Below are 26,888 nucleotides of genomic sequence, written 5' to 3' on the forward strand. Positions count from 1 at the left end.
GAGGCCTCACAGTTCCTTCATAGAGCCTTTTAAATCTGCAGTACATGTAGGTACAGCCATCAACAGTAAAAGCTTCCACTGAAGAAGCATACCTTCCAGACAGCAAGCTCCCAGTCTAGGCCACTGTATGCCACCACTTTAGCAATAATGATTATCACAACTAATCATTACCTTTTGCAACCATGCTTGCCTACAGTGATTCAACAGAAAATAAAGTTTCATTTTCTCAATTATCCTCTGAAGACAATACTTTCTATTTCCCAAAATTTACCTGTGATTAAGAACCTGGGTACTGACTGTAAAAAAGCATGTGCAAGAATGCTCATGGAATCTAGACCAAAAGGAAGAGGCAGCAAAGAATAGTCCAATATAACAAAACTGTATGAATCAAACTCAAACCTCCATGATGAGTGTCTTTTTTTTGGGAACAGTTTTTTGAACTACGCATCCCATAGCACCATTTCATCAAAGTGAAATGTGGTTTAAATAGGAGTCTCTCTAAACACTAGATGTAATTATATATATAAATCTTAAAAACATCTTCAAAAAGCAGCACTTAAGCCTGAGACAGTTTGCTCCCACTGAAGTCAATTCTCAATATCTTTGGCTAGAAAGTTCAAAACCATTCTTATCTTGACTGGAAATTTTCCATCATGCAGCAATAACACATGTTAAAAATTAATCTTCACTGTCCAGCTGAAAGAAAATGTGCTAATGAAGATTGCAGCAGCCTCTGTGGTTACTGGAACTTCTAAAGAAAATGGGCCCAGATACGGGTCTCTTAACAAAACCAAGCTTTTATTAATTCTTTAAACAAGGTGTTAATCTTGAATCTGTTCATATAAATGGAAATGATTGCCACTTTTTCACTTAAATATTAAAGGATTTGCAGTTCAATTATCACATTTTAACTTTCATGAAAAAAATGCTACCAAAAATTGCATGCTAAATAGCATTTGAAGTCGCTGAGATAATAAATATGTATCAGTTCTAGCTGTGCATATTTTATTAAATGTCTAAGAACATAACACAAATATTTGCTTATATATTTAAATAGGAACTATAGTTGTAGGTCACCATAAACGATATGAAATGGTGTCTCCCTTTGCTATTTTTGGTATTGTTTCATTTTAACAGGTGAGGGATGTATACATGTCACAAATAATTTGAAGATACAAGAGATTTGATCACTGCCACCCTGGGTGCTGGCTGATTCTTTCCACTGTGGTAAAGGTTCCATAATTTAACTATTAATTACATTTCGCATGATTTATTTTTCACAGATACAGTTTCTCCACAAAGCAACTACATGTATATTCTGCCAACTACAACTGACATAACCATAATTCATATTTGCAAAATTCTGCTGACAGCTGTTTATTGAAAATATCTCACTGACTTTTGCTCATACAGGGCATACACTGCTGTTCTTTCTAAGACAATGGGAAATACTTCTCATTAAGTGACAAACCCATTCTCTCTTCAACTGCTGGTCTAACAAGTCTATAGTCCACAAACCAGCAATGTTACATCCCCAAACCAATTAATGCCTTTACTGATTTCTACTTCTATGCTGACCCAAAGCATCTTTATTGTTGCAGCTACAATTATAAACTAAAGCTACTGTTGTCTATGTTTACCATGATTTATATCAAGCGGCAGGGAAGGTATTCATAAAACTTAGCTGAGAGCACATACTGATGGCAGGTTTTGCTTCCTTGATTTTTCCCTGCAGTGCTGTAAAGATCTTCCCACTGCAGTTTCTGCTGTTCCCCACAACTCTCTTGCTCTTTCTGTCTAGGAATACCTCCCTTACACAAGTGAAATCAAACAATTTCATCGTAGGACTATAGGAAAGCAAAATGTACAGATGAAGGCCCCTTTAGGCCCACAGCAGAACGTATGCCCATAAACCTTTCACCATTCAACATGCTTCAAGGGGAAGTGCACAATCAAGAGGACAACACAGCTTTACCTTCCTGGCACAGCCAGACGCTGCTTTCCCTCTCTACCACCCTGTTCTGGTCACCCTTTCCCTGCTGCAGATATCTCTGTCCCTTCTTCCTCCCTAATGTCATTCAAATATCCATCTTCTTTGTGCTCACCTTGCCTTCCTGGTTTGTGCCTCTGTACTCTAAGTCAATGACCCAGTCCTTAAATCTGTCAGGAGCCCTTTGTTTTGAGATTACTTTGCATAGAATTGGGTGACTTTGGACTATTTCCTAAAGCTACTAATGAATTCAGGTAAAATCCTATACTATACTTTTTCCCTGCAAGCAGCTGTAAAAATAAAGCCATTCATGTTGCATATTTAAGAAATTAAGATAATAATAAAAACCCAAACAAAACCCCCCACCCCAAAACAGCAAAAACCTGGTTTTAAAATTATTTTTCTTCCCTTGTAAGAGCTCTTTGATAATGTCAGACAGTGTATTGTTAAGTGGAAGCGGTCCCACTGTAAAATATTTCAGCAAAACAATGAACCTTCTTTACTATAAAAAAATATCGGATGGGTAACAGGGAATTCTGAAGAACTGGAAGAAGCTCAAAGTAGATGTAGGTGCCATAGAATTAATTATTATCTATATTCATATACAATTGGTCTACTCATGCCAACTGAAACAATAACGTAAAAAACTTGAGAATTAAATCAAAGCAAAATAGCTGAAAAAACACATTTGTTACAAATAATCCTTAAAGTTCCAAGAGATAGTAACACAGATGCTCAGCTACTTCTTCAGCCCCCTTCCTGCTCTACCAAGACATGCAAATACGTATTCAGATACATGAATAATTCTCTAGGAAATAATTTCTTAAGATCAAGTGATCACACTTACTTTGGGGCTAAACTAGTGTGTAAAGAGGCCTTTCTCTCTGATCTGCATTTAGAAAGAAGCAGGTCATGCTGTAATCTGACAAATATTCTATAGTGTTAAAAAGACCAGTGTAGTTTTACCAACGATTCAGATACTGGGACCAACAAGAACAAAAAGATGAGGGACATGAAAGTCTCGTTCTGTTATGTTCTGCCTGCGACTATCTTAAGTGTGTTCAGCAAATGTCAAGGATGCACAAATCTCAGTTGCCTACAAAAAGAAATTCATTACATCTTGGCTTAAATATCCTGTGAATACAACACATGAAAATGCAATAAAAACAAATATTTGAAAGCAGTGCTAAGCAAAATTATAATCTATTACAGTTCGCTAGAATAAAATATTATTTTAGAGGAAAGTTTCTATGAAGTTTTAAAATTTGTTCAATAATGTGTTAGTTAGAGTTCAGGGGTTTAAGACAGTTAAGCAGTAAAACCACAGTTATTCCTAAAATCTTCCTGATATTATGCAACCTCGATCTGCTCAACTCCAAAATTCCTTTAGAGGCTTGCTAAATCTTTTCATCTCTGATACGCAGTGTAAGTCTCACAGCTGTGGGTGAATTTCTGAGCAATCCTTTGGAGCTCCCCTGCTTTGATTAGACTGTCATATCCTACGCAACTGTCAGATTAGAGATACTAAATAACTTCTTTTTTTCTCCAGTTGAATGGAACAGAATTGAATTCTGCTTTCTAAAGCATTCCTCCCTCCACCCCCTCTTGGCCTCACGTTTTGTATCTATAAAAGAAAATAAAGGCTAATGCCAGAATTTGAAGACTAAGCAGTAGGCAGACTGCTCACACAAACAGCAACCAACCAACCCATTTCAGTAATCCTTCCTAATACAGCAACTCAACTAGGCCACCAGAAAACCCTTCACGTAACCACATTTAGCCTGTGAGACTGCCACAGGGAGGTAGGATATACTCCACGTACTTGGAAATAAATATACCTTACAGTGCATCTAGCTCCCTGCCAATCAGGGAGGCAAGGACTGCACTAGTGAGTGAATCCAGACTTTCCCTGTGACGATGGCTGTGTCTACATTAGCAAGCCGTATGCACATAAACCTCAAATCTAGAATATGAAACAGTTGGTGTTGAAAACTTGGCACATACACCATTCGTCTTTTGTGGGCTTTACTTTGGACTCGCTCTGGACATGGATCAAATGCCTAGTAGTAGTAGGAGCACACTTTTGGTTTCATTTATTCTGAAAGTAATATAGCTTGTGTGCTTCAGGACTGCTTTGTGATGGGAGCCAAAGAATAGTATACAGGAAAAGCAGAGCATTCACCCCAAAGTTGCTCCTGATTTGGACTAAAATGCTAATGCAGATGAATCAAATGCAAGTCTTTTTATTAGTCTATGGTGTTATTTATTTTCTATTATATTAAATTTATTCAAGATAAATTTTTAAAGTATTAAGCCACTGGAAATATTTATACTAAATTAATTATCATTATTGCTCCTGTCATTTATGTGGGTGAGACTTAACTCATACAATTCGCCCTTCCAATTTATAGACTGTGAAAGATGTTATGTGGCCTTTTATATTAGCAATAATGATCCTAAAATAAAATATTATACCACCAGTGATTAAACTTTTTTTTCAAGGTAAAAACCAGACAAAAAATTCTGCAGAGAAATACATATGTCTTTATTCTTAGTGAACATTTTTGTTCAAGGGGGGAACATAAGCATTACAGGTAAAAAGCAACTACGCTCTGAAAGTACTACAAATAATTTGATGAAATTATATATATATATAGTTCCATAAAAAATAGATATAAACTAAACATTCTGTTATGATCTGATGGGAAAGCCTGAAGAAAATGGCATTAAATAGTTTCCTAAGCTTGAAAAATCTATGCTAGCTTATTTTCACAAAGGTCACCTGGAATCAAGTTTTGAGAGATAACGGAATGTATTTGGACTTACTGGACACACAGTAATGCTTTGCTCCCACTGACTCATGCTCAGACTTTCTTCCAGCGTTGTGCATTTCTTCATTACCATGTCCCAACCACAGTAAGGGTCCTGAGATCCAATGCAGGCACTGCGGATGAAAACCAATCAGAAAACACAAACATTTATCTTCATCTGAACTGGTCAAAGATCCCTCAATAACTATGTGGCATCTCTTCGTATTTCACAGGCATAAAACAGATAGGGAAATTGATCCCTGTAGTGATATGGCACAGATGAAATGACAAAACAGAATTAAAAATTAATTAGAATGCCTAGACAAAACCATGGTTTCTTTTAAGTGCACAGATGAATTTCTGGCTGCACGCATGGTATGTTGTCAAGACTGATTATTGTACTTAATTACTAGAGAATTACAGCAATTCATAAAATGCCTAAGTTATCTGCTCCAAGTGAAAAAGATTTCAGGATTTACAGTTCTTACTCTTTTTTATCAGTTTCAGAAATATAGTTATCATCTGTAAGAAATCAGATGACAATGTCTACTCTTTGAAAATTAATTAGAAAACCCTTGAATTTTTTTCTGCACTATTACAGAACTCCTGAAAGTAAGTTCAAAGGGATGCTGTTGCTGCCATTACACCTCTTACATATGACATTATTGCCCTAGACATTCCCTCCTCCGAGTAGCACATAAGAAAAAAGACAGAAGAAGGGTAGCCCAGCTTCCTACAGACTCTGAAAGACCCACTGTACAAAACCAGAAGGTATTTTTCTCTATTAAATTGCAGCTCTCTCTTGCTACAGGTATGTCAAGCATTAACAGCCCAAGCAACAACTCTGCAGCTTCATAGCCAAAGATACATAAGAAAGGAGGTGGAAGTCCCATCACAGTGAAGCACAATATAATTGCCCTAATACTTGTAAAAAATACTGCAAATTATATTAAAATAATAATACATCCAAGTGTTTTGTCTAGATTTAAAAAAAAAAATGCTAGCCTGATTATTGTTAATTCAAATCCATGGGCATCATGAGTCTCCCTGTTGTCTGTTCACATCACATCTGCACAGTGAAGGGACACAAAAAGAGTTAAGAGGCTGCAGCATCTCTCTCTGGAGGTTGAGAGAGCTGCAACTGTTCAGCCTGGAGAAGAGAAGACTAAGAAGGGATCTGATCAATATCTACAAATACCCAAAGGGAGGTCATAAAGAAAGGGACAGCCAGACACTTTTGAGTGGTGCCCAATGGCAGGACCAGAGGCAAAGTGCACAAACTGAAACACAGGTGGTTTCATCTGAGCATCACAAAACACTTTTCTTTGGGGGGGGGGGGGGGGCGGGGCGGGGTGGTTTGGGGAGTATCTGAGCACTGGCACAGGATGCCCAGGAAGGTCCTTGAGTCTCCTTACTCTGAGATATTCAAAAGCCATCTGGGCATGTTCCTGGGCAGCCAGCTCTAGGTGGCCCAGTTTGAGCAGGGCGTGGGACCAGATGACCTTCAGAGGCCCCTGCTGACCTCAACCCTTCTGTGATCCTGTCCTCACAACTCCTGCGTTTTATTCATGTTTCTATTTATTGTTGCTATCCCTCATGTATTTCCATGCTAACATGAGAAAAAACACAGGCTTACTAATTCCCTAGTATGCCATTCCATAATACCATCACAGAGGATTTTTAGTGCTTATACATTTCAAAGAATTATTTTCTACAGGACACTTGAAAATGTGGATTGCCAGTACTACGTGTGAGGATAGTTCCCATCTGCAAAATGGGCACAGACTGAGGCACAAAAGCCAAAACTCCCTAGGTACCCCTAATTAGGCTGCCAGTTGAAAGATAAAGCTTTTGGTTTAGGGGATTCAGTGTTCAGAAGAGAATTCCCATTGATGGCTCTTGCAGCTGTGGGCACTTACCATTTCTGTAACTCAGGCTGCATATGTTTCTATTTAACTATCTAGAAAGTGAAGAGGACAATTCATGTAAATTATGGGAAGTTTTAAGTGTCTTAGTCTCCCAGTGTTTGCAAGACAAGATGTTCAGTACTGTCCTTCAGAGTATCTCTGATAAAGCACAAATTTTATGGAAAAGGAATAGAAAACAAAATTAAAGCCTGACAGAATGCACAACTGGCAACATTACCTGTGCTGTTTAAAGTAGAAGTGTTCACTTTTCAAACTTCACTATTCCTCAATGTTAAGTGTTAATATTTTTAAATGCACTTACTAGGCTTTGGACACTTATTATAAAATAAATAAATAATTTTATAAGTCAGTATCCTTACACTTAGAATCACAGTCCCTCTTTCCTGGCAGTAAGTTGACCTTTCTCCCATCCTGCTGTTACACCCCATGTCATCTTTGGCTTGCGTTTCCACATTGCTTTCCACTCAGGCAAATCAAGATGGCTCACAGCTTTCGTTACAAGTCACTTAGAAGTTATAAATACTTATAAGCATATTTCAACTCCTCTTACAAATTTCTGGTATTATAACAGATCCTATTTTCATGGAAGAAATAAAGTGTTAAAAAAAATGCTGAAAAGTCCTTGCACTGCTGGGAGAAAGCATGTCCAGTCGCTCTGGGTACACTGAACATGGCATTCCAGTAAGTGACCAGGTTTGAGGGGCACTGCAGCACGACAAAATGAAGTGAATCTTTTCAGAATTTAGTTAAGAAGGTCCACTGAGCATATGAAAATTCTGATTTTGAAAAGTTACTAAACTAATGTAACGTTAATGACAAGAGGCTAAAGAACTTCCTACAAAAAGGAGGAGCATCAAGAGGCTTCAATCATTTTTTCCTTAGACTACAATACATGAATCCTGGAAACACATGAAGTACTGCAAACAAAGCTACAGAAAATTTTGCCTGAGAAGTACTCCTCACATAAGAACCTCTAGTTTTGCCTTTTTAAGAGGTGAACAATGTTCAAACTGATTATTCCAGTCAGTATTGTTTCTAAGCTTAATTTTGTGAAAAGTTTAACTTTTGAAGCTGAAAGTTCAGATAGAAAAATCATACCACAAAACTGTAGTTGAGCATCATCACCCACTTTCTGGAATTTCAGTTCACCATGACAAATATATTTGTAAAGCAAGGCAGAACTTGGCTTAAACAGCTGCCCTATTTTCAGTTATTAGTACAACAATCTTCTGTTCCGCTCCCTGACTTACATCTCAGAGGGTTTTCTTATTTATTTCTTTTAGATCACCAATATCTCTGACAAGTGGTTAGATTTTCTTTTAAATTAAAATATCCCAGACATAATGTGTGGGTAGATTTTTATCTGGTTTTGCTTAATTATGTCACCTTTTAAAACCATTTTATTTCCTTTGAGGGATGATTTAATGTGTAAATAGCAGCTGATTATTTTGATCTGCTATGCCTAGATAAAACAAGAAACCGATAACAAACCTACAGATAGAAAATGAGGATAAAGCATGTAAGTAAAAAATTTCGATATTTTCAATCTGAAATATGAAATTTAAAGAGACTACGTGTCCTTACTGTCCCTCATGAATGAAATTTTTATATTGTTTTAGCTCTTTTTCAATTCATTTCTCTCCCAAGAGACAGCAGTAAGAGGTCTTTCAGTTGACAGGGCCATTTTAGAGAGTAACACTGGAAGTAATGGACCTGGAAAATATATTAACCACCTTTTCTCTGAAATTCTACCTTAGATGTCTGTTTCATCAGAGTTTAAAATGCATTTCTACATGTTACTCCCAGTATACACCAGCCCACATTTCTGACTTCACATGATTTGTGCCAGCACTGCTAAAACGAGCAGTTTTAAACTTTTCTCAAGAAGGAAATTCATGAATAAAAGTGAATTGATTTGTTCTAAGACTCTTGATGCCACTTGACACCAACTCAGTATTCTCTAAAAAAAAAACCCCCACTAATAATTCAACTGCTTTTGGCTTCTACTGATTATATTTTTCTTTATGTTGTCATTTCACATTTTTTTTAACAAATGTAAATGATAGGTAGCATCTCTCTTTCAAGGAATTCATTTGCCTACAAGGGATTTTGACTGACTAGTAATGGAATTGTGAGTCACCTCACTCAAAGCAAGCCAGCAATAGCAGGGCATTTTCTTCAGCTATTTTATAACCAAGCAGGCTAGCAAAACTGTTCTACATCAGTTACACTTGAGACAATTTATTCAGACAGAAAATGAGAAAGAGACAAACACCATTCAGAGCAAAATATATTAAAAAACCCCAACCACATAGTTTTAGACTAGAAAGATTAGTTATGTGTACTCCAGAGAACAAAACCCCCTGAAGATTAAAAACTATATCCCACTACCACTGATTTCAAAGAGATTTTAAAAACTCCTTTCAGGAGAAGAATATGTTCCCATATCAATATACATTCTAAGTGCTAATCGGGTATCCTCTCGAGCTGCAGCATTTTATTCAGAAAATACATAAACATAAGAGGTGCATCTTTCTGAGACTTCTCAATGAAACATTTTTCTGTCTTCACTTATACCCAGCATTGTGAAGAACTTGGGTATTTCAGTCTCCTGACCCTTGTGATCGTTTACTGAGACAGCCATGCCTACCCAGTTCCAATTACTGTCAACTGTGATCCGGACACTTTGTATACCAGGAACTGAACTGGGGTCATCATGTTATTTCACGGAAGTCGGATTCCTCACTGCAAATTTGATCAGACAGCTGAAGATAAAAGCATGTCTCATGTTCCAAATGCACTGTGCTATCCATTTCTGAATGAATACATACAGCTAATACTAGACTTTCGTACAAAGGTACCTATCAGTGTTCCGATTACTACACTTCTTGTAGATACGTGTGTGTGTGTGTGTGTACAAGGAAGAGTGGGGATCTCGAGATACGGATGAATGCTGCAGAAGAACAGAAATGGTAGGCACACAATTTATAAAGTCGTAGGAGCCCAAACTAAGATGCACATCAAATATTCAGAATCCTCCTTACCCCTTGCCTGTACCACTGAGAAAAATCCAATCCTTTAATCATCTTAATCACTCTATATGTTAACTACTGTGCTTCCTCTTCCTTGAACTTCAGTAAAGCAATCAAAATCCATCTAGGTACAATTCAATCTTGCAACATGGACTGACAACACTAGTCTTTAATCTACAAGATCCTGCCTTCAATTCCATAATCAGGAATTTATGTATATTTTTTTTAGTAAAGCAGTTTATAACACATAGTTCTCTGAATATTAGTGTTTTCGAGTGGCTTTACTTGGAACAAACATGAAAGACAACTTTCAGAGCGTGTTCTTTACAAAAGAATGCAGCCTTGCCATTCATTGTAAGGAAAGAAATAATGTCCCATGTCTTCATCGATGTCAATCAGGCAAGACAGAGCTTCCCGCCCTCTGATCAGGAGGTAGGAGCCTGGAAATGCTGAGACCACAAGGTGCAGGTAAGGTTTTCAAGGCCTTTTTGATAGGCTGAGACTAGAGTCTGAAAATCTGTGGTTTGCAAAGCGGCTATGAAAATCTGAGCTACCGAGGTGGCAAGGCAATCCAAGAGCAACAGATCTGGGGGATTTTCCCACAGGTTTATGTGTTGCTAGACCAGAACAGTAATAACAATGATTACCCAGGCTGGATGTATTTGCTTCCATAGGGTATCCTTGTGTCTTTAAAAGATCTGCACATCTTTAGTGGGTATAAATATAAACAAAGTACACAACTGCTGTACCCTTTTAGTCAGCTGTAATTTAACAGCTGAGGTAAATGCTGAGGTCAACTTTATACTTATCAATTTATTCTTCATCAATTATAAAGATAGCAAGCCCAGATTTAAGGTGTACAACTTGACTCCTTAAAAGTACTAACCAGATAGCAGGCATTTCAATATTTTGAGATACATTTGTTACATCTCATTCCAGAAGTAACTATAGATACCTCTGCTGGCTTAACAAAATTACTATGATCATGAAATGGCCTTTAAAGCCACTCAGTTTGGGCTTGCAGACCAGAGCACCAAAACTCCTGTCCTGGAATCCTGCCACAGTTCACACTACTGCATCAAGACTACTCTCTCTCTTTCATACATTCAGGCCAGTAGTGAACTCCAAACTTATACGTTAATTTTCTGTACAACTTCAAATAAATTAAAATGTCCACAAAAGGATTACAGAATATTAAGAGAGCTACAAATGCATTCTCATGGGAAAACAACTGGTGTGTCGTGCAGAGCACTGTAAGCTGAGATGCACAGCATATGTACTGGCCTGACTGCATAGCAGTCCAGGATCTGATAGGTTAAATTATTTTAAAATATAAAAAAAAGCTTCCAGATTTGCCTTTCTTTGTTCATTTGATTTAAAGCATTGAGTGCCTTTAGCTTCTGTTTCCAGAGAACACACTTCCAAGTATCAAATGACTGGAGAAACGATCTCTTGGAAAGTGCACTGCTTTAAACATGTTGGGTGATTTTCAAGAAAAGCTTAACAGTAACTACACTGAACTTAAAATTCCTCAAACTTTTGTTATTTTTTTTAAAGCAAATAAATTAACTACATCGTGACATTTGAAAGTCACATGTCTGTTTTAAATTTTTATTTCTGAGCTCGTTCTTTGTTTAAAATAATATCCCACTAATAAAATCTGAATTGCAAATATGAAGTCAAGTCCATCTGGTTTTCCTACAACTTTGCAAAGTAAAAGGAAAAGACATTTTCCTTTTTCCTCATAGGGTACTGCAATAAATACACTGGGAGCAGGCTGTAAAATTCTACCTGTTCATTAAAATTCCTTCTAGCTTGCCAAAACTCTGTACTTACAGTACAATAGATCATGCACAGATCACACACTTTAAAGAGTTGTAACTAAATATTTCAGGTGCAGCAAATTGTAAATGCATAATTTGCCCCTCGTGCATTTTGTGGCCCAAATAGATCTCTTTCTATCTCTTTCTGAAAAAACCTTGGTCCTCATGGAGTAAGAATGAAATACTGTTCAACCTCAGATCTGTAGAGCTTCAGTCAATTCCCTCCCCAGTATGGGACTAATATTCTGCTTCTTTTGAGCAAGGAAGTCTTTAAACTGCTAATTTAATAGTTTGGCTGACTTTACTAACATTCCCATAAATTCAAACCTATTGAGGATAATTTAACAGTGCATCTAATACCTAAAAAAAAATACTTTACATTTTAAAACTGTGTTTATAATCTAGTCTTGCAGCCAGGATTACAGTTTACCCTAACGTGGGAAATTTATGAAGAATCTCATTCTGGAATATTATTCTGGAATCACTAATTCTGATTAGGGCTCAGGTGGTTCTGACAATCTAATGCAGCAGTGTGTTTCTCTGATTTAAACTGGAATAAGGCTTGCATATTTTGAAATAAGGAAATCTACTGGGACATCCAAAAATAACTGTTCTGAAATGATTATTTCAAAACAGCATTTTCAATTCCATGCATTGGCAAGCTCTTCTGGACACATTAGCACCTAGTAATAGTTTAGACCACATTACTGGTTGTTAACTTGTGTAACAGCTGTATATAGGAATCATTAGTCTACTATGTAATGATAGCCACAGTGTTTTATTCCCAGGAAAACAGGTTCATACTGACTGCAAGAGTACTTCTGAGGAAGCAACATCTATAGCCAAAGAAAAATAAAGGAATGCAACAATGGTTGACATACTTAATCCAACAGTTTTGTTGGAGTTCTAGGAATGAAATAAAGCACAACTGATTTTTACTTAATTGTTTTCTTATGTTGGTTAATTCTGTACCTTTCTCATTACTCTGCTGCTACACTTACCTTTTTGTGAAGGTAGCTGATGGTTAAACAAAGATGTCAAAATAAAAATGACGGACCACAGAGAGAGAAAAGTCAGAGTCACAGCAGAATAGCTATGATAATATTACTTAGCAAAACCATCTTGTGACCCAATAATACTTTAAGTATATAATGCAAAAAACAATACTTCAAGATTTCAAAAAGTTGGGTTTTTTACACTAGAGAAGTCACTAAAAGTACAGCTTTTAGCAACCTGCACTATTTATTTACTTAGAAATAACACCATAGTGAGATTAGTTTTCAAACCTCCTCAGAATGTGTGACACCTATCTTCCATCAGAAATACCAATTCTTGATCCTTCCTTGGTAAGATTTTGCAGAACATTGGGCTGATACAACCTTTCATTGCCCCTACTTTCAAAACTGATGTCCTGAAAACTCCAGTACAGATTATTACATTGACAAATTTGCCTTAGAGAAATCACTGCCATCCAAGGTCACTTTTGAAGGTTACTGGTGCGAATAAAAGAAAGCTGACCAGTCCTTGTTTCAGGAGACAGTCTTTCCCCTCCTGCTACAGATCTCACTCCTTATTACAGACATCTAGAGCCTTTAGAGTAAATAGCAAGCACTGAAACTTCAGGGACTTTAATAGTTATCTTCACATTCTAATAATTTATCTCATATGACAGTTAGTTAATGGGTGTACAAAGTCAGCTGTGCTTTATGCTCAGCTTACTCAACACTGAAGCAATGCAGAGAGCTGGAGAATTCTTAACAAAAACAATAGCTCCAGCAAATAATGTTGATGGTTTCATGTAATAGTTTTATAATCATGTGTGAGTTGTAATACCCGGGAGCTAATAACCTGGTCAAATCTTAAGGATTTTCCCCAAGGAAAGCCAAACTAACAGCTCCATTTGATGGATGGACCACTTAGTGGGTAAGGAATTGGTTGGTTGTTCACACTGAGAAATTTGTGTTCAACAGCCCAATGTCCAGGTGGAGACCAGTGACAATGGTGTTCCTCAGAAGTCAGTATTAGGAGTGGTGCTATTTAATACCTTTGTTGGAAGCACTGACAGTGGGATCAAGTGCATCTTCAGCAAGTTTGCTGATGATACCAAGCTGTGTGGTGTAGTCACTCTGCTGGAGGGAAAGGATACCATTCAGAGTGACCTTGATGGTGAGGGATGGACACATAAAAATTGTGTTAAGTTCAACAAGGCCAAGTGCAAGGTTCTGCACATGGATCAGAGCAATCCAAAGCACAACTACAGGCTAAGAGGAGACCAGCCATTAAGTGAAGGAGGGCTTGGCAGTGTTGGTGAGTAGGCAACGTATGCGTGCAGCTCAAAAAGCCAAATGTATTCTGCATCAAAATCACCAGGAGCAGCAGGTCAAGGGAGTTGATTCTGCCCCACTACTCTACTCTTGTGAGACCCCACTCAGAGCCCTGTGCTCTGAGGGCCCCCAACGTGAGAAGGACATGGAGCTTTTGCAATCCAGAGGAGAGCCATGAAAGGTGATCAGAGGGCTGGAGCACCTCTCTTGTAAAGACAGTCTGAGAGAGTTGTAGTTCATCCTGGAGAAGTCTCCAGAGAGATCTATCAGTCTTCCAGGACCTAAAGGGGTCAAACAAGAAAGCTGGAGAGGGACTGTTTACAAGGGCATGTAGTGATAGGACAAGGGGTAATGTCCTTAAGCAGAGGGAGGTTAGATTTAGATTATGTATTAAGAAGAAATTTTTCTTAAGGGTGATGACCCACTAGAACAGGTTGTCCAGAGAAGTTGTGGACACCCCCTCCCAGCAGTGCTCAAGGCCAGGTTGGATGGGGCTTTATCAACCTGTCCTAGTGGAGGGTGTCCCTGCCCATGGCAGGGGTGTTGGAAATAGGTAATCTTTAAATTCCCTTGTAAACCATTCTGCATTTCTATAATTCTAAATATGTATAGCATATCAGAGTGATAATTAAGGAGACATGATAAACCATGAATAAAATCAACAACTATATGCTTTAGAGGATGGTATCTGAAGATGAAACAGAGAATAATGAAAGAAAAATGAAAAATAGACAATCTCAAGATTATTTTTTTTTTTACATTGAGATATTAGCTTTTGGAACAGTCTGCTCAACAGAGAGCCTGAAATTACATTGTCTGAAACCCTTGCCATAAAACTAAACAAAAATATTAGAAAGGATTAGACAGTGGGGACTCTGCCATTCACACAAGAAGGACAGATGAGCTAGCATATGTTTAGCCCTTTGGCTCTCTTAAGGCTGTTACTTATACACAATCATGCTCTAGTTCTCAAAAATCATGTGAAGTAGATATTAAAGACTAAACTTGTTCTTGATCTGGGAAAGAATCTCTAGTTATTAGTGGAAGTTCAGACTACAGTCTTGGTGCAGTTATATAACCCTAAGTATGATAAATATGAATAGAGAAGATTAAAATAATTTTAAAATGGAATGACATTGCCACATGGTATTTTCCTTAGTTAAGGTTTACTCATTACTCTATTTACCCATTTCTATAGTATAGAAGTCTAGAAGTCACAGTTGGCAACATATAACAAGTATGTGAGTATTAAAGCACCCAGCAATGCAGTGACCACATTTCAGATGTTTCATTAGCTGGTGAAATTTGAAGCCTGAAGGAAGCTACCTATACTCTCTCCCCATCTAAAGAACCAAATACGTTTGAAATCCAGGATAAGCCAGGAAAAAATGTCAATCCAAAAGGAAGTGATAAGTGACAGAAAAATTACATCTGCTTTTTCAAACGATACGAGTCTCTAATGATAGATGATGAGAAGATGCCTTATTTCATCCAGATCACAGCTGTAAATGCTCTCCTCTCCCATAAAACAGAGCTAGAAACACCAGTGAACTCTTTAACCACAAAGAAAGCATGGATGGTAACCAAAAGATATGACTGAAAAACCCCACAAGAAATAATTTTATCTCCTTTTAAATAAGTCATTCTAGTGGAAGACAAGATTTCACATATCTCTGGGCAGAGAAATAAATTCTCATTTCAACAGGATTTGAGTCATTTAACTACTGTTCTACTCAGTAAAATGGGAACAGCATCACTATTTTTTTTTAAAGACTCTTACAATCTAGTCAATTAAACCCTGCTGCTCAAAAAGGGAGAAGAATGCCAAGCCTGCAGCCATGATTTGAGGGTCTATGATTTGAGACAGCTGTCCCACCCTGTGAGTGCAGAAGCATGTTTAGCCACTGCAGCTGGGGTAGCACTGATGGATTTCAAGAATTATCCAGATAGAATTATAGGCACCTTGTGGGACCTCCACACAGGCACCGGTCAAGCAGGTTCTCTGGAAGTCTCACCTCTGGATTCTGGAGTTCACATCTCACTAATAAGATAATAAGGCTCCAGCCTTAAAGTGTTTGGAGCAGAGTGCAGATTTGGTCTAAATATGGGACACACCTAAGAAAACAGAGGATACCAGCACAATATCCCTTTCTGAAATAAACACATCTGCTTAAGAAAAAGTTTAATGTTGTGTACAACTGTAATGACATAAACATGTCATATTCAAGAAAAGAGAGAAGCACAAGACTATGTCACTAGAAGGCTCAAGGGAGACCTTAGAGCAGCCTTCCAAGACCTGGAAAGGCTTTAATTTAAATTGCTTTAAATTAAAGAGAGTAGATTTAGTTTAAGTATTAGAAAGAAATTCTTCTCTGTGAAGGTGGTGAGTCCCTGGCACAGGCTGCCCACAGAAGCTGTGGCCACTTCCTCCCTGACAGTGTTCAAGGCCAGGCTGGATCGGTCTTTGGGCAACCTGGTCTACTGGAGGACTGTCCCTGTGGCAGAGGAGTTGGAACTAAATGATGGTTAAGGTCCCTTTCAACCCAAACCAGTCTGTGATTCTATGATTTTTTTTTCCTTCTGCACATATACACGTATACACACCACCCTCTCCTAAAATACAAGCCTTTCACAAAAAGAAGAAAACAAAACCAAAAGGTTTTTGCTAAACCTCAGATAGATGAAACTTGGTCCTACACGGCCCCTAAACCAACTGAAAGCATGACACAGATAGTTCAGAGGCTATCTGTAGTAAAACAGACCAGTTCCACTGCATTACTGGGACCACACTTCTAGCAAAGGGAAGGTATAACTAATCAAATGAAATTAACAATCTATAATAGCATATGCTTTGTAACCCACAATTGCTTTTAGATAACCTGTAGAAAAAGTTGTATGATGAACTTAAAATTCTTCAACTACCATAATGCAGTCTAAAAACAAGTGATAATTTCTAAGATAGTTACTTTCCTTGTTTGATCAAACAACTGTAGCTGCATAACACTTTCCCCTAGTAGAATATTTATATTTATTATGGTCTCTTGATCCAGCAAAGCCTTTAGCCATTTTTCCAACTAGTCTTAACTCTTGGTTCATCCAAGTAGTTTCCTTTTTGACCCTACCAAGATATTTTTTACTCAATTAAATTACAATACAGCTCAAAAAAACCCCCAGAAATTTAAATTTTTCAAAGTTTCAAATTTTATATATACTAAACAAGCACCTACATTGCACATCATCAGATACTTGTTTTCTATATAAACTATTTCTTACTATTTCATTACACAATTCAGAATCTGTATAATGACACTTCTGATATCAATATAATTCCTTGAGAGTCTCATCTAGTCCTAACAAGTCAGTAAGTCAGACACTTCTGACAAACAACATACATAAAAAATCATTGCTGAGAGGGGTAATCAATTTGGATTCCTACTTAAAGTAATTTTTCCTTCCCATTTCTCCACAACTCCTCACAATTTTTTCTCCTATGAAACTGGCTGATTCTTCATACCTGTACGTTTTGTAAAAGGGACATCTCTTCAGGGGGACCTTTATCACGTGTTCCTGAAGGCCTACAAAAAGGACACTCTGGCTATGCAGGATCTGAAGGCTCCTGATGGGCTCTCGTTGACTTTTCGGCAGGAGTTCAATTTCCTCCAGCAGGCAGCTGCTTGAAGTCTGGTTCATTGGGGCAAGTACTTTCTTAATTGTTCCATAGTCTGCAAAGGCAAGAGGAAAACAAGTTACTAGAAGTCGTACTAGCGACTCTACCTACTTAGTATCATTCAGTGAACAAATCTGCATCCCATGACAGATGCTTTCAATGAAGTGTCAGAACGTGGGAGTACTTTGACTGGAGTTTCCTAAATTACAGTGAAAAGAACTTGAAAACAGCCATTAAAGTTTTCTATGTGATGAAATAAAGTAAAAATAATTTTATTAGCGCAGAGCAGACTTCACAGCACTAGTCACTAGTAAGCAAGCTCTCTGAGTCTGGCTGTTACAAACACACATTCACAGTAAGTGTGACTGATTTCGGTTTACCAGATTGTACTACACTTTACTATGTTTAAATCCATTTAAAAGCAATAAAATCCATCAATGGACTAGTCTGTTCTAAAATTCTGTGCATTAAAAATTACTGGGTTTAGATATGCTTTGCATTTCTTTAATAAAGTGCATATGCATGAATATCTGTAGGTCTTAATTGAGTCAAGGTGAATATAACAATAAAATGAGGCTGTTTCCCTTCTATCTACTTATTTTGACACCCGAACAACCTTATCTTTCAGCATTTCCTCTTCACTACTCTTCTTATTGTGATTTCTAAGCAAAGACTGTGTCTTGGTTCTGACCACACCAACTGAAAAGATGACTGTTACTGTCCTTCTGGAACGACACCAAATTGCCTCTCTCCCACAAGCCCCTTTTATGGGGAAGTGATGTCAGGTGGTGTGGAAATAGCCCGGGTTGACTCAGCTCACCAGTGCTGGCTGCTTGGGGAGGTTGAGTCTGGCCTGGCCAGAACCAGGATAGACAGTGAAACATAGCAAACCAGTGTCAGATGACTAATGATATTTCTGATTCACTCATGCAAAGTTTTTAAATAATTAAAACATATTAAAGAACATTTTTTTGAACACAAAGGACCACATTCTCACAATGAGAAATACTTATGTAGCTGTCTGACCAAACCTTCTATGTGTAGCAATGGTAAATATGAAAGATCCAACACTTCAAACACACACTGAGATGAGTTCTCACTTGTGAAGTCTTGAAAGACTGTAATGTCTCTTGTGAGTTGGTAACAACTGCAAGACAAATACTTGGGATGCTCTGTTCTGCCGCCCTGTAAATATGATTTTTCCCATCACCAGCCCCCAGCCAGAGGCTCGGGGGGAAGCTGTCAGAGCAGGGTCTCAGGATGCATCTGGCCCTGCCTTGGTAGGACACGATTTTAGCCATGGCAGCAGTTGCCTGATGGCCAGATGCCTGTGGCCTCCTTGTATTGGCTTTGCTCTGGGAGCTCCTAGGCAGAGGGACTGGCACCCCTATCCAGTCACTGGGGTCAGACTGCACCTCTGGGGTAACAGGGCTGGGGGAGCACAGCCTGCAACTCCCAGATCTCACCTGGGAAGCAAGGAGAAATAACAATGAACAACCTTAACAAAATACAAAAAAGTAGCCTGAAGAAGACTTCAAAACTGCAGAGGAGGTAGAGAACCCAAGATGTTAATTACTTTTAAAATCTTCCTCTTCCTGAGAAAGACTGAAGTGTCAGTCACTAAGACCTGGGAAGTACTGAAAGGAGGACCAAAACAACAAATAACAGGGGGAATTAACAGCAAGTATAAGATTTTAACCATATTACTAACAAAACTTTAATAATTAGATTGCATAGACTTAATTTTATCAGACAGTCAAAACTAATTAGATGAACCATAAATGCTTAGCTCATTATATAAAGTGTATTCCCTTGGCTCACAACAAGATTTTGAGTGTAATAGATCATGTCTGCATGTTAAAATCTTCTGACTGACCTCTCAATTCTTAATATAATCACTTCATATAACTGTTTAGATTTTTCTCCTTTCTTGATATAAACAAACTTGTCAGGATTTATTCTATGTAAGAGCTTTTTCTGGAAAAAACCTTTACTTAAATGACGATTTAAAATTTCATTAAAATTCAACTTTTTTGATAGAAAAAGCCCCTTTCTCACTTTTTCTTCTAAACCACCTAAAGTAGAATTATACTCAAAAATTACTTAAATCTTGTTCAAGAGTCAGTTATGCCTCACAATTAAGTGACAACCAGCTCAACCAAACAGTGCAACAAGCAATGTTTCCACTGGTGATTGCTGGATGCAAGTTTCAAGGTGAAGAAACAGTCTAAGAATTGCCTAGAACAAAAAAACCAAACAAACCAAAATACCCAAAAAACCATAACCAAACCAAAACAAAAGAATAAATTTTGGCTGTATGAGTCAGTCACTGAGTGAAAAAAAATCCCTAAATGATTTTTTGGAGACCAAAAGTTGGCAAAACATACTAAGAGGAAGAAAAGAAGCAGCACTGGGATCATTTTACACACATGAATGAGTTGGTATCAGTCTATAGATCAGTTAATACAGCTCTGTATCACTTCTCTGACTGGCGGACGGCAGATTTAGTGTGATTCATGGTACATTTCACTTGGCTTGTCATCTTTTTCCTCTGTGAGACAAACATCAGGTACGGTTTTGCCATATATTTCTTGTTTGAACTACAAAGTAGTAGTTAGTAGACGAACATTTCTTCCTCCCACTGTGCCAGGCGTGGCATCTACAGACTGAGTCACTTGCTTTCACCTCCCCACAGGTAAAAGAAAAAACCTAAGAAACAAACATGACTGGAGGCCTATGTTCCCTGTATCTACACACACATTTAACTTAGAAGTGCAGCTTTGGACAGGAGACTTTGATCAAAACCAAATGGTTTATGTTTCTTTTCAGTAATTTTGCTCATTGTAGAGGGCAGAACTACAATTTTTTTACATTCAGGACTATGACCAGAGAGTGTGGTAACAGAGGCATCCAACTCTGTAACAAAAAACAACAAAGAAAATATTCTCACTTTGAGGACTGCAGCGCTGATGCCTTCCCCAAGACAGATGTCATTGCTCTTCTTCTCCCTTCTTATCTTGGCAGCAGCCTCTGTTCCTCCCATTTTCTTTTCCTTTCTTTCAGCATTTCCCCAATAATTCCTTTCCAATTTGTTGTCTAAGAGGATCAGCACTCATACAGAAATGTTGACTGGGCTTTACGTGAAGAAACAGTGCCAGGGATCCCACAGATTATCGGGAAGAAACACTATCCTTCATAGCAGCAGCGTGGGTTGTATGCAAGTTCAGGATAAAGGAATAAAATGTCATCTGAGATGTACCTCTGCCTCAGCCAGATCTCCTGCTTCTGATCTTCTATAACCTATCTTCTCTGCTTTAAGGTCCTCTTGCCTATGACTTCAATTTTGCATCGACCACCTGGGAGCCTAAACTAGCGTGAGCATCTGTTTTAATTCTTCAATTTTGAGACACACACAGATTGAGTTGGCAGCTATGATCATCAGATTATGGTATGTAGCAAGGGTATGCAGCCTCCAACCTCCTCAAAATACACTAGCATGTAATACTGGCTACGCTAGTCTTCCCTGCAGTGGAAAATCATAGCCATAGGGAAAGTTCCAGTTTCATCACACATATCAAGCCTGAGTCCAACAGATATTTTACAATTTGAATGAATGACATCTTCACATCTTCCTTATGAGAGTAAGCCAGACATGACAGCTGACAGCCTTGGTTTAAGGATGACAGAGTACATACAGGGGTAGTAAAGATAATGATATTGGCCAGAATGAGTAAATTATGTGCTTTGTTAAGATGTACTGCAATATTTTCAGAGAGCTGAAAAACCAGCAACTGAACATTAGAAATCACCCTGAATGAAGAGGAAAGAAAAATTCTAGTTGAAATATTATGATGTAATGCATAGGAAACTATGAAGAACTGAATAGAAAACCTGAGATGGAGAAGTAGAGAAGCAGCTGAGAGGCAACAATCTGTAATGAATAAAATGATAATGGGACAAAATCAAAGGATGATCTCTAAGACTGCAAAGCGAAGTTTAAGATTTAAATGGTATAAAGCATAGACAGCTTTATACTTTAAATGGTATAAAGCACTGCAAGAGTGTGGTTGGAATCATTATAAATGATTGAATGGAATAATTATAAATGATTGGACTCATTACAAATTAAAAGACAGATGCAACAAAATAATAAACCTGTAATTTCTTGAGTTTTCTAACAGAAATAAGGACACTGTTGCAACTAATTGCTATGGAGAAGAATAAATGTTTATATGAGCTATTATATTTACTAATATTGCTGCATTCTTCGAGAAAAAAATCTTTAACAAATCATCCAGAATGAGGCAGTATCAAAGTAAGTTCATTTGGCTTCTGTAAAAGGGAAAACCTCTACCCATTCATTTTGGGGAAGGAAAAACTTTTAGTCTTAACTCTTGCCATATTTGACAGTGAAAAAGTCCCTAATTTAATCTTCATTTTACTGTCATTTTAGTATCTTGGAGAGAGGGTTGGTCTCCAGAGAGCACTAGAACCAGCACCAGAACACAGAATCCAGGTTAACATCTTTCAGAGGAGAAGCCTAAGGTATAATTTTTCAGTAATGTTTAAAAAAAACACCAAACCATTGTTGCCTTCTAAGCTATATGAGTTGCTAGCAAAAGAAACTTGTAATAGTCTCAAATATAACCTCAGTCCAGTTGAATGCCTATGCTTGTGACATTACAACTATTCCTAAACTTTCTGAGCGCAATAAGGTGCCTTTACAGATCTGAAAATCTCTTTGCATATAACCAAAAAAACTCAAACAATCTCAAAAAACATAAAAAAAAGACTGCAAATAATAAACTAAGAACATTCAATGGAAGTAAGGGGCAATTTTGCAATCTCCCCACAAAATATTGTCAACAAAATCAAGATGACTTAGATGAAAGTATGTGGTCGATATGAAGGAAAAGATTAGTCAATGGAAGATACTAAACGGAAGCTAAGGCATTATTTGGTACCTGAAAGGGCATTTGTAATTGAATTTGAATAAGGTATCACCTATGCAAGACATACACTACTCCATGGATATTATAATATGAGAAAAAAACCCATTGACAACCTGAAAGATCTATCTTAACATAACAATCAGGGATTTTTTTTAAAGAAAGTTTTAAATTAACAGAAATTTGGAGAACACATTTTAAAGTGTACTTGAAACAAATACAAAGTATATATATTCAAGTGCAATTTGAAAAAGGCTTTGGAAAATTATCATTATAGAATCACAGACTGGTTTGGGTTGGAAGGGACCTCAAAGATCATCTAGTTCCAAACCCCCTGCCATGGGCTGGGTCACCCTCCCCTAGACCAGGTTGCCCAAAGCCCCACCCAACCTGGCCTTGAACACTGCCAGGGAGGGGGCAGCAACGGCTTCCCTGGGAGGCCTCTTCAAGTGCCTCACCACATTTGAATAATCTTAATCTGTTCTCCTTCAGCCTAAAACCATTACCCCTTATCCGATCACTATCTGCCCTTGTAAACAGTCCCTTCCAAGCGTTCCTGTAGGCATCTTCAGATCCTGGAAGACTGCTAGATGGTCTCCCCAGAGCCTTCTCTTCTCCAGTCTGAACAATTGCAAATCTCTCAGCCTGTTTTCATAGGAGAGATGCTCCAACTCTGCGATCATCGTTGTGGCTCTCCTCTGGACCTGCTCAAACAGCTCCCCGTCCTTCTTATGTTGGGCTTATCATCCATCAACACCCCCAAGTCCTCCTCAGGGCTGCTCTCAAACTATTCTCCACCCAGCCTTCAGTTGTGCTTGGGATTGCACCAACTCATATGCAGGACCTTGCACTTGGCCATTTTGAACTTCACAAGGTTCACATGGGGCCACCTTTCAAGCCTGTTAAGGTCCCTCTGGATGGCATCCCTTCAGCATGTCAACTGCACCATGAGGGCACACTCAATTCCACTCTCCATTCCTCCAACAAAGATATTAAAGATTAGATTCACTAACTATTTTAATTTTGTCCATTATACACTGGTCATATACACCATATTATATCTTGTATAGAAATTATTTTTTCTAGTGTGAAAATACAAGCATTCAGACAGTATTACGTTAACTGAAATTAAAAAAAAATAAAAATCTGTTAACATTGAATTTTTATCCATATCTCTATGTAAACATTTTTTTTTACATTCATCAATTAACATTTGTATAAGACTATAGAAACAGAATGGATAGAGCATTAGTGTTGTCATCACATCAGAGATCTTTCAGAAGACTAAACTGAAATAACAAAAATAAAATTGCTGTGCAGAACATAGAATGGTACAAAATCAAAGAAAGAGCAAGGTGATTCATAAACATCCTGCCACTGAAAATAAAAATATATGTATTGCCAGTCTTTGCTTTCCTCCACCACAGCAACTGAAATAGAGCCCTACTGAGCAGCAGAATGCTCATTTGGTTAACAGCATAAAATGATTGCAATGGCAGAAAGTATTAGATTGCATAAGGGCTTAAGCGCGCTCAACCCAGAAAAAAGACACAGGAACAGCTAATGCAGCAGCTGGTTGAGCCTACAAAGGGAAAGCCCAGGACTTATGATTTAGCAGTCTGTGTAACATCAAAAAAACCCACATATGGTACACAGAATATGAGAGGATTTAAAAACCTCTCTTTTTTTCCCCTTCCTAAAAATAACTTCAAAATTAGCTAAATCATCAAGAGAATCTGGATAATTAAAGTCTTTTCATGATAATCTGTTTTCCCATATGGGGGTGGGGTGCAATTTGGTTTAAAGCAAGGGCATATTCAGAAGACACTATAAACATTCTCTGTAACTCAATTTATCTTTTACCTCCAGGTTTCTGAGTTATATATTTATACTTGATTTACAGGAATAGGTTTTTAATCACACCACAGTGTAAAGGACGACTGAAAGACCGAGCTTCAACCCTTCTGATTTAAAAAATGAAAATATATTATGGGTAAATGTAGTGCCTCTACAACGATACAGAAAAGAAAAAGAATATAGTTTGATGTTAAAATCCCACCTTAATTTGCAGTTTTACTTAAAGTCTTTTCCTATTTGTAAATGTATAGTCATTACTTCTTTGGGAAAAAAAAAGTGAATCTCAAAAATGAACATGGAATTCGGTGCTCTATAAAGGTGTAACTTCCAATGTTTATTTTCTTAAAATTTTTATCTTCAGAGTTGGTTTATATGTTTTTAATTTTTCTCTCCATTTTAAATTAAACCACTGTTTCAACAATCTGATCAGTGTGCTAGCTAATTTGTTCCTTTTCTCTACTTTGATGTGATAATATATATATATATGTGATGTGATTTTTCTACAAGTTTAACTCAAAAATGGAAGTTAAAAATCTGAAAGTGATCTGTTCTACAAGCTTGAAAGAATAAAATTTATGGTAAGATTACAGAGAATTTCAGCGATAAACTACTCTGATTGCCTTGCTACTATGGCTCATTATCATCATGATGATACCAAGATAATGGTGGACATTAACAGAAATACAGATATAAAGCATATTTATTAGCTTAAAAAGGCAATTATGTGACTGTATAACAAGAGCTTCTAAGAGATACTGTGGCTGGAAATACAAAAAAGAATTTGCTTGCATTTCCCTAAGAAATGTAAATTGTTCTGTCTTGTTAATGTTGAGACTTATTTTTAAACACTAAACAGGCTAAATAAAATGTTGTTTGGTGCCTGTGCCTTCATTTACTCACAAGAAATAGAAAAGCTTACGGTTTCCATTATTCAGGTACCTTAGCTTTCCTTACTCCATCATAGGACACTTGGAGAAAAAAATATGCAAGCAATCTGGAAAAATCACAAATCCCTGCTCATGGGCATTTAATTAAACTTCAGTAAATTTAATTAACTGAAGCAACAGTAATTCATGCAATAAACTCGGTACCATAAAAGTTAGTATTAATACCACTGAAAAACTAGGAAAAAAACAACAAACAAATTGGCTTCTGTCACCTGCAAAAACCGTACACAAACCACCAAAAAGTGAGCCTGCTCTAGCTGAAATTCATGGATTACCCTTTTTTTATAGTGCAAGCATGCAAAACAACTATAAATCTACATAATCTACCAAGCAAGCTATGTTTTTAAGCGAAGCATTGCAGAGTCATCAATGTGTCTCAAGAATTGGACTTTATAAGTAGAAAAAGACTTGTTAGTTTTTAAAAGAAAACTGCCGTCTGGGCTTGAGAAAACATGCAGCTTGTTCATGTGAGAACTTCACACAAAACTGTGAATATGTTTGGTCTTGGACTTTTTCGTCCCATGTATAGTAAATAAAAGCAGGTCATTTCTAGTTTTTATTAAAATTATATCAGATTTTAAACCAAATCATTCGCTCTCCATGACAAATTTCAAAGGGCTTTGGATTTCAGAGGTTTTTTATGTGTTTCTTGTATTGCTAGAGAGTAACAATAATCTGAGAATCCCTGGCCATATAAGAACACAGACATTTACAGCTTAAAAGTTTTTAGGAGAGTTCAGGCACAAATATAGTCATTGTTTTGGAAGCAGCAGAAGAAAAATATAGAAAAGTCCTATATTAAAATGTTATTGTCTGGGTAAAACTACTCATATTTCTACAATGTGGTTAGGTTTTGGTTTTCAGTTCTTGGATGAAAAAACAGCAGCTTTGAAAGACAGTCTAAAAAGGAAGCACACACAATATCTTAGATTTATCTTCTTTATCTTTGTTTTGACTTCTTATTCCCTCTTTCCCATTACATTTCAAGTAAATATTGATGTGCTTCCCTATAGCACTGGAAATTAATTTGAATTAAAGCTGAAATTAGATAAATTGTTGATAATGCCTGTCAACAAAGGAGTTATGATGGTCTATTACAGTCCCCAGAATTTTATATAGGAGAGATAATTTAACTCATTTGCCAACTATTAAGAAACTGAAAGGCGCAATTTTAGCCACAACCTATTTGCATACCTTCTGAAAGGATTAGCAAGCCTGTTAATGCCCTTGTGGATAGAGAAATTCAGTCGTACCTCTGCTCTAGGGGAGTTTCTCATGGCTGCGTGTCAAAAATTAATATGTATTTATTTTATGAAGGGAATATTTATGGACTTTCTATTCTACACGGGAATCAGAACTGTTGATTCAGAGTCTTTTGAATGGAGAAGTATTCATCTAGATATTAATTATTCCAAAATAAGGGGCTTTCTTCAAAGATAGCCATGTGTTTGGTAGGGCACAGAAAGAACATACAAATTACTGACAAACACTGAAGATTAAACCCACCCACTCCCCCCCCCCCCCCAATAGTTTCAATTTTCAAACACAGCAATTTTGGAAT

The 26,888-nt window shown here is 37.3% G+C and overlaps 1 protein-coding gene across 1 annotated transcript in view; it reads right to left on the reverse strand.

Moving 5' to 3' along the window:
* The window catches only part of SEMA5A (semaphorin 5A), a gene marked incomplete at both ends in the record, with an annotated part of 337,833 nt that overhangs the window by 84,916 nt on the left and 226,029 nt on the right, over nt 1-26,888 (reverse strand). Inside the window, 2 exon segments of the mRNA XM_084260169.1 lie at nt 4,817-4,934; nt 17,422-17,629. Coding sequence (XP_084116295.1) covers nt 4,817-4,934; nt 17,422-17,629 — 326 coding nt within the window.

This window comes from Gallinula chloropus, assembly GCF_964237585.1.
Source record: "Gallinula chloropus genome assembly, chromosome: 2".
Classification (NCBI taxonomy): Eukaryota; Metazoa; Chordata; class Aves; order Gruiformes; family Rallidae; genus Gallinula; species Gallinula chloropus.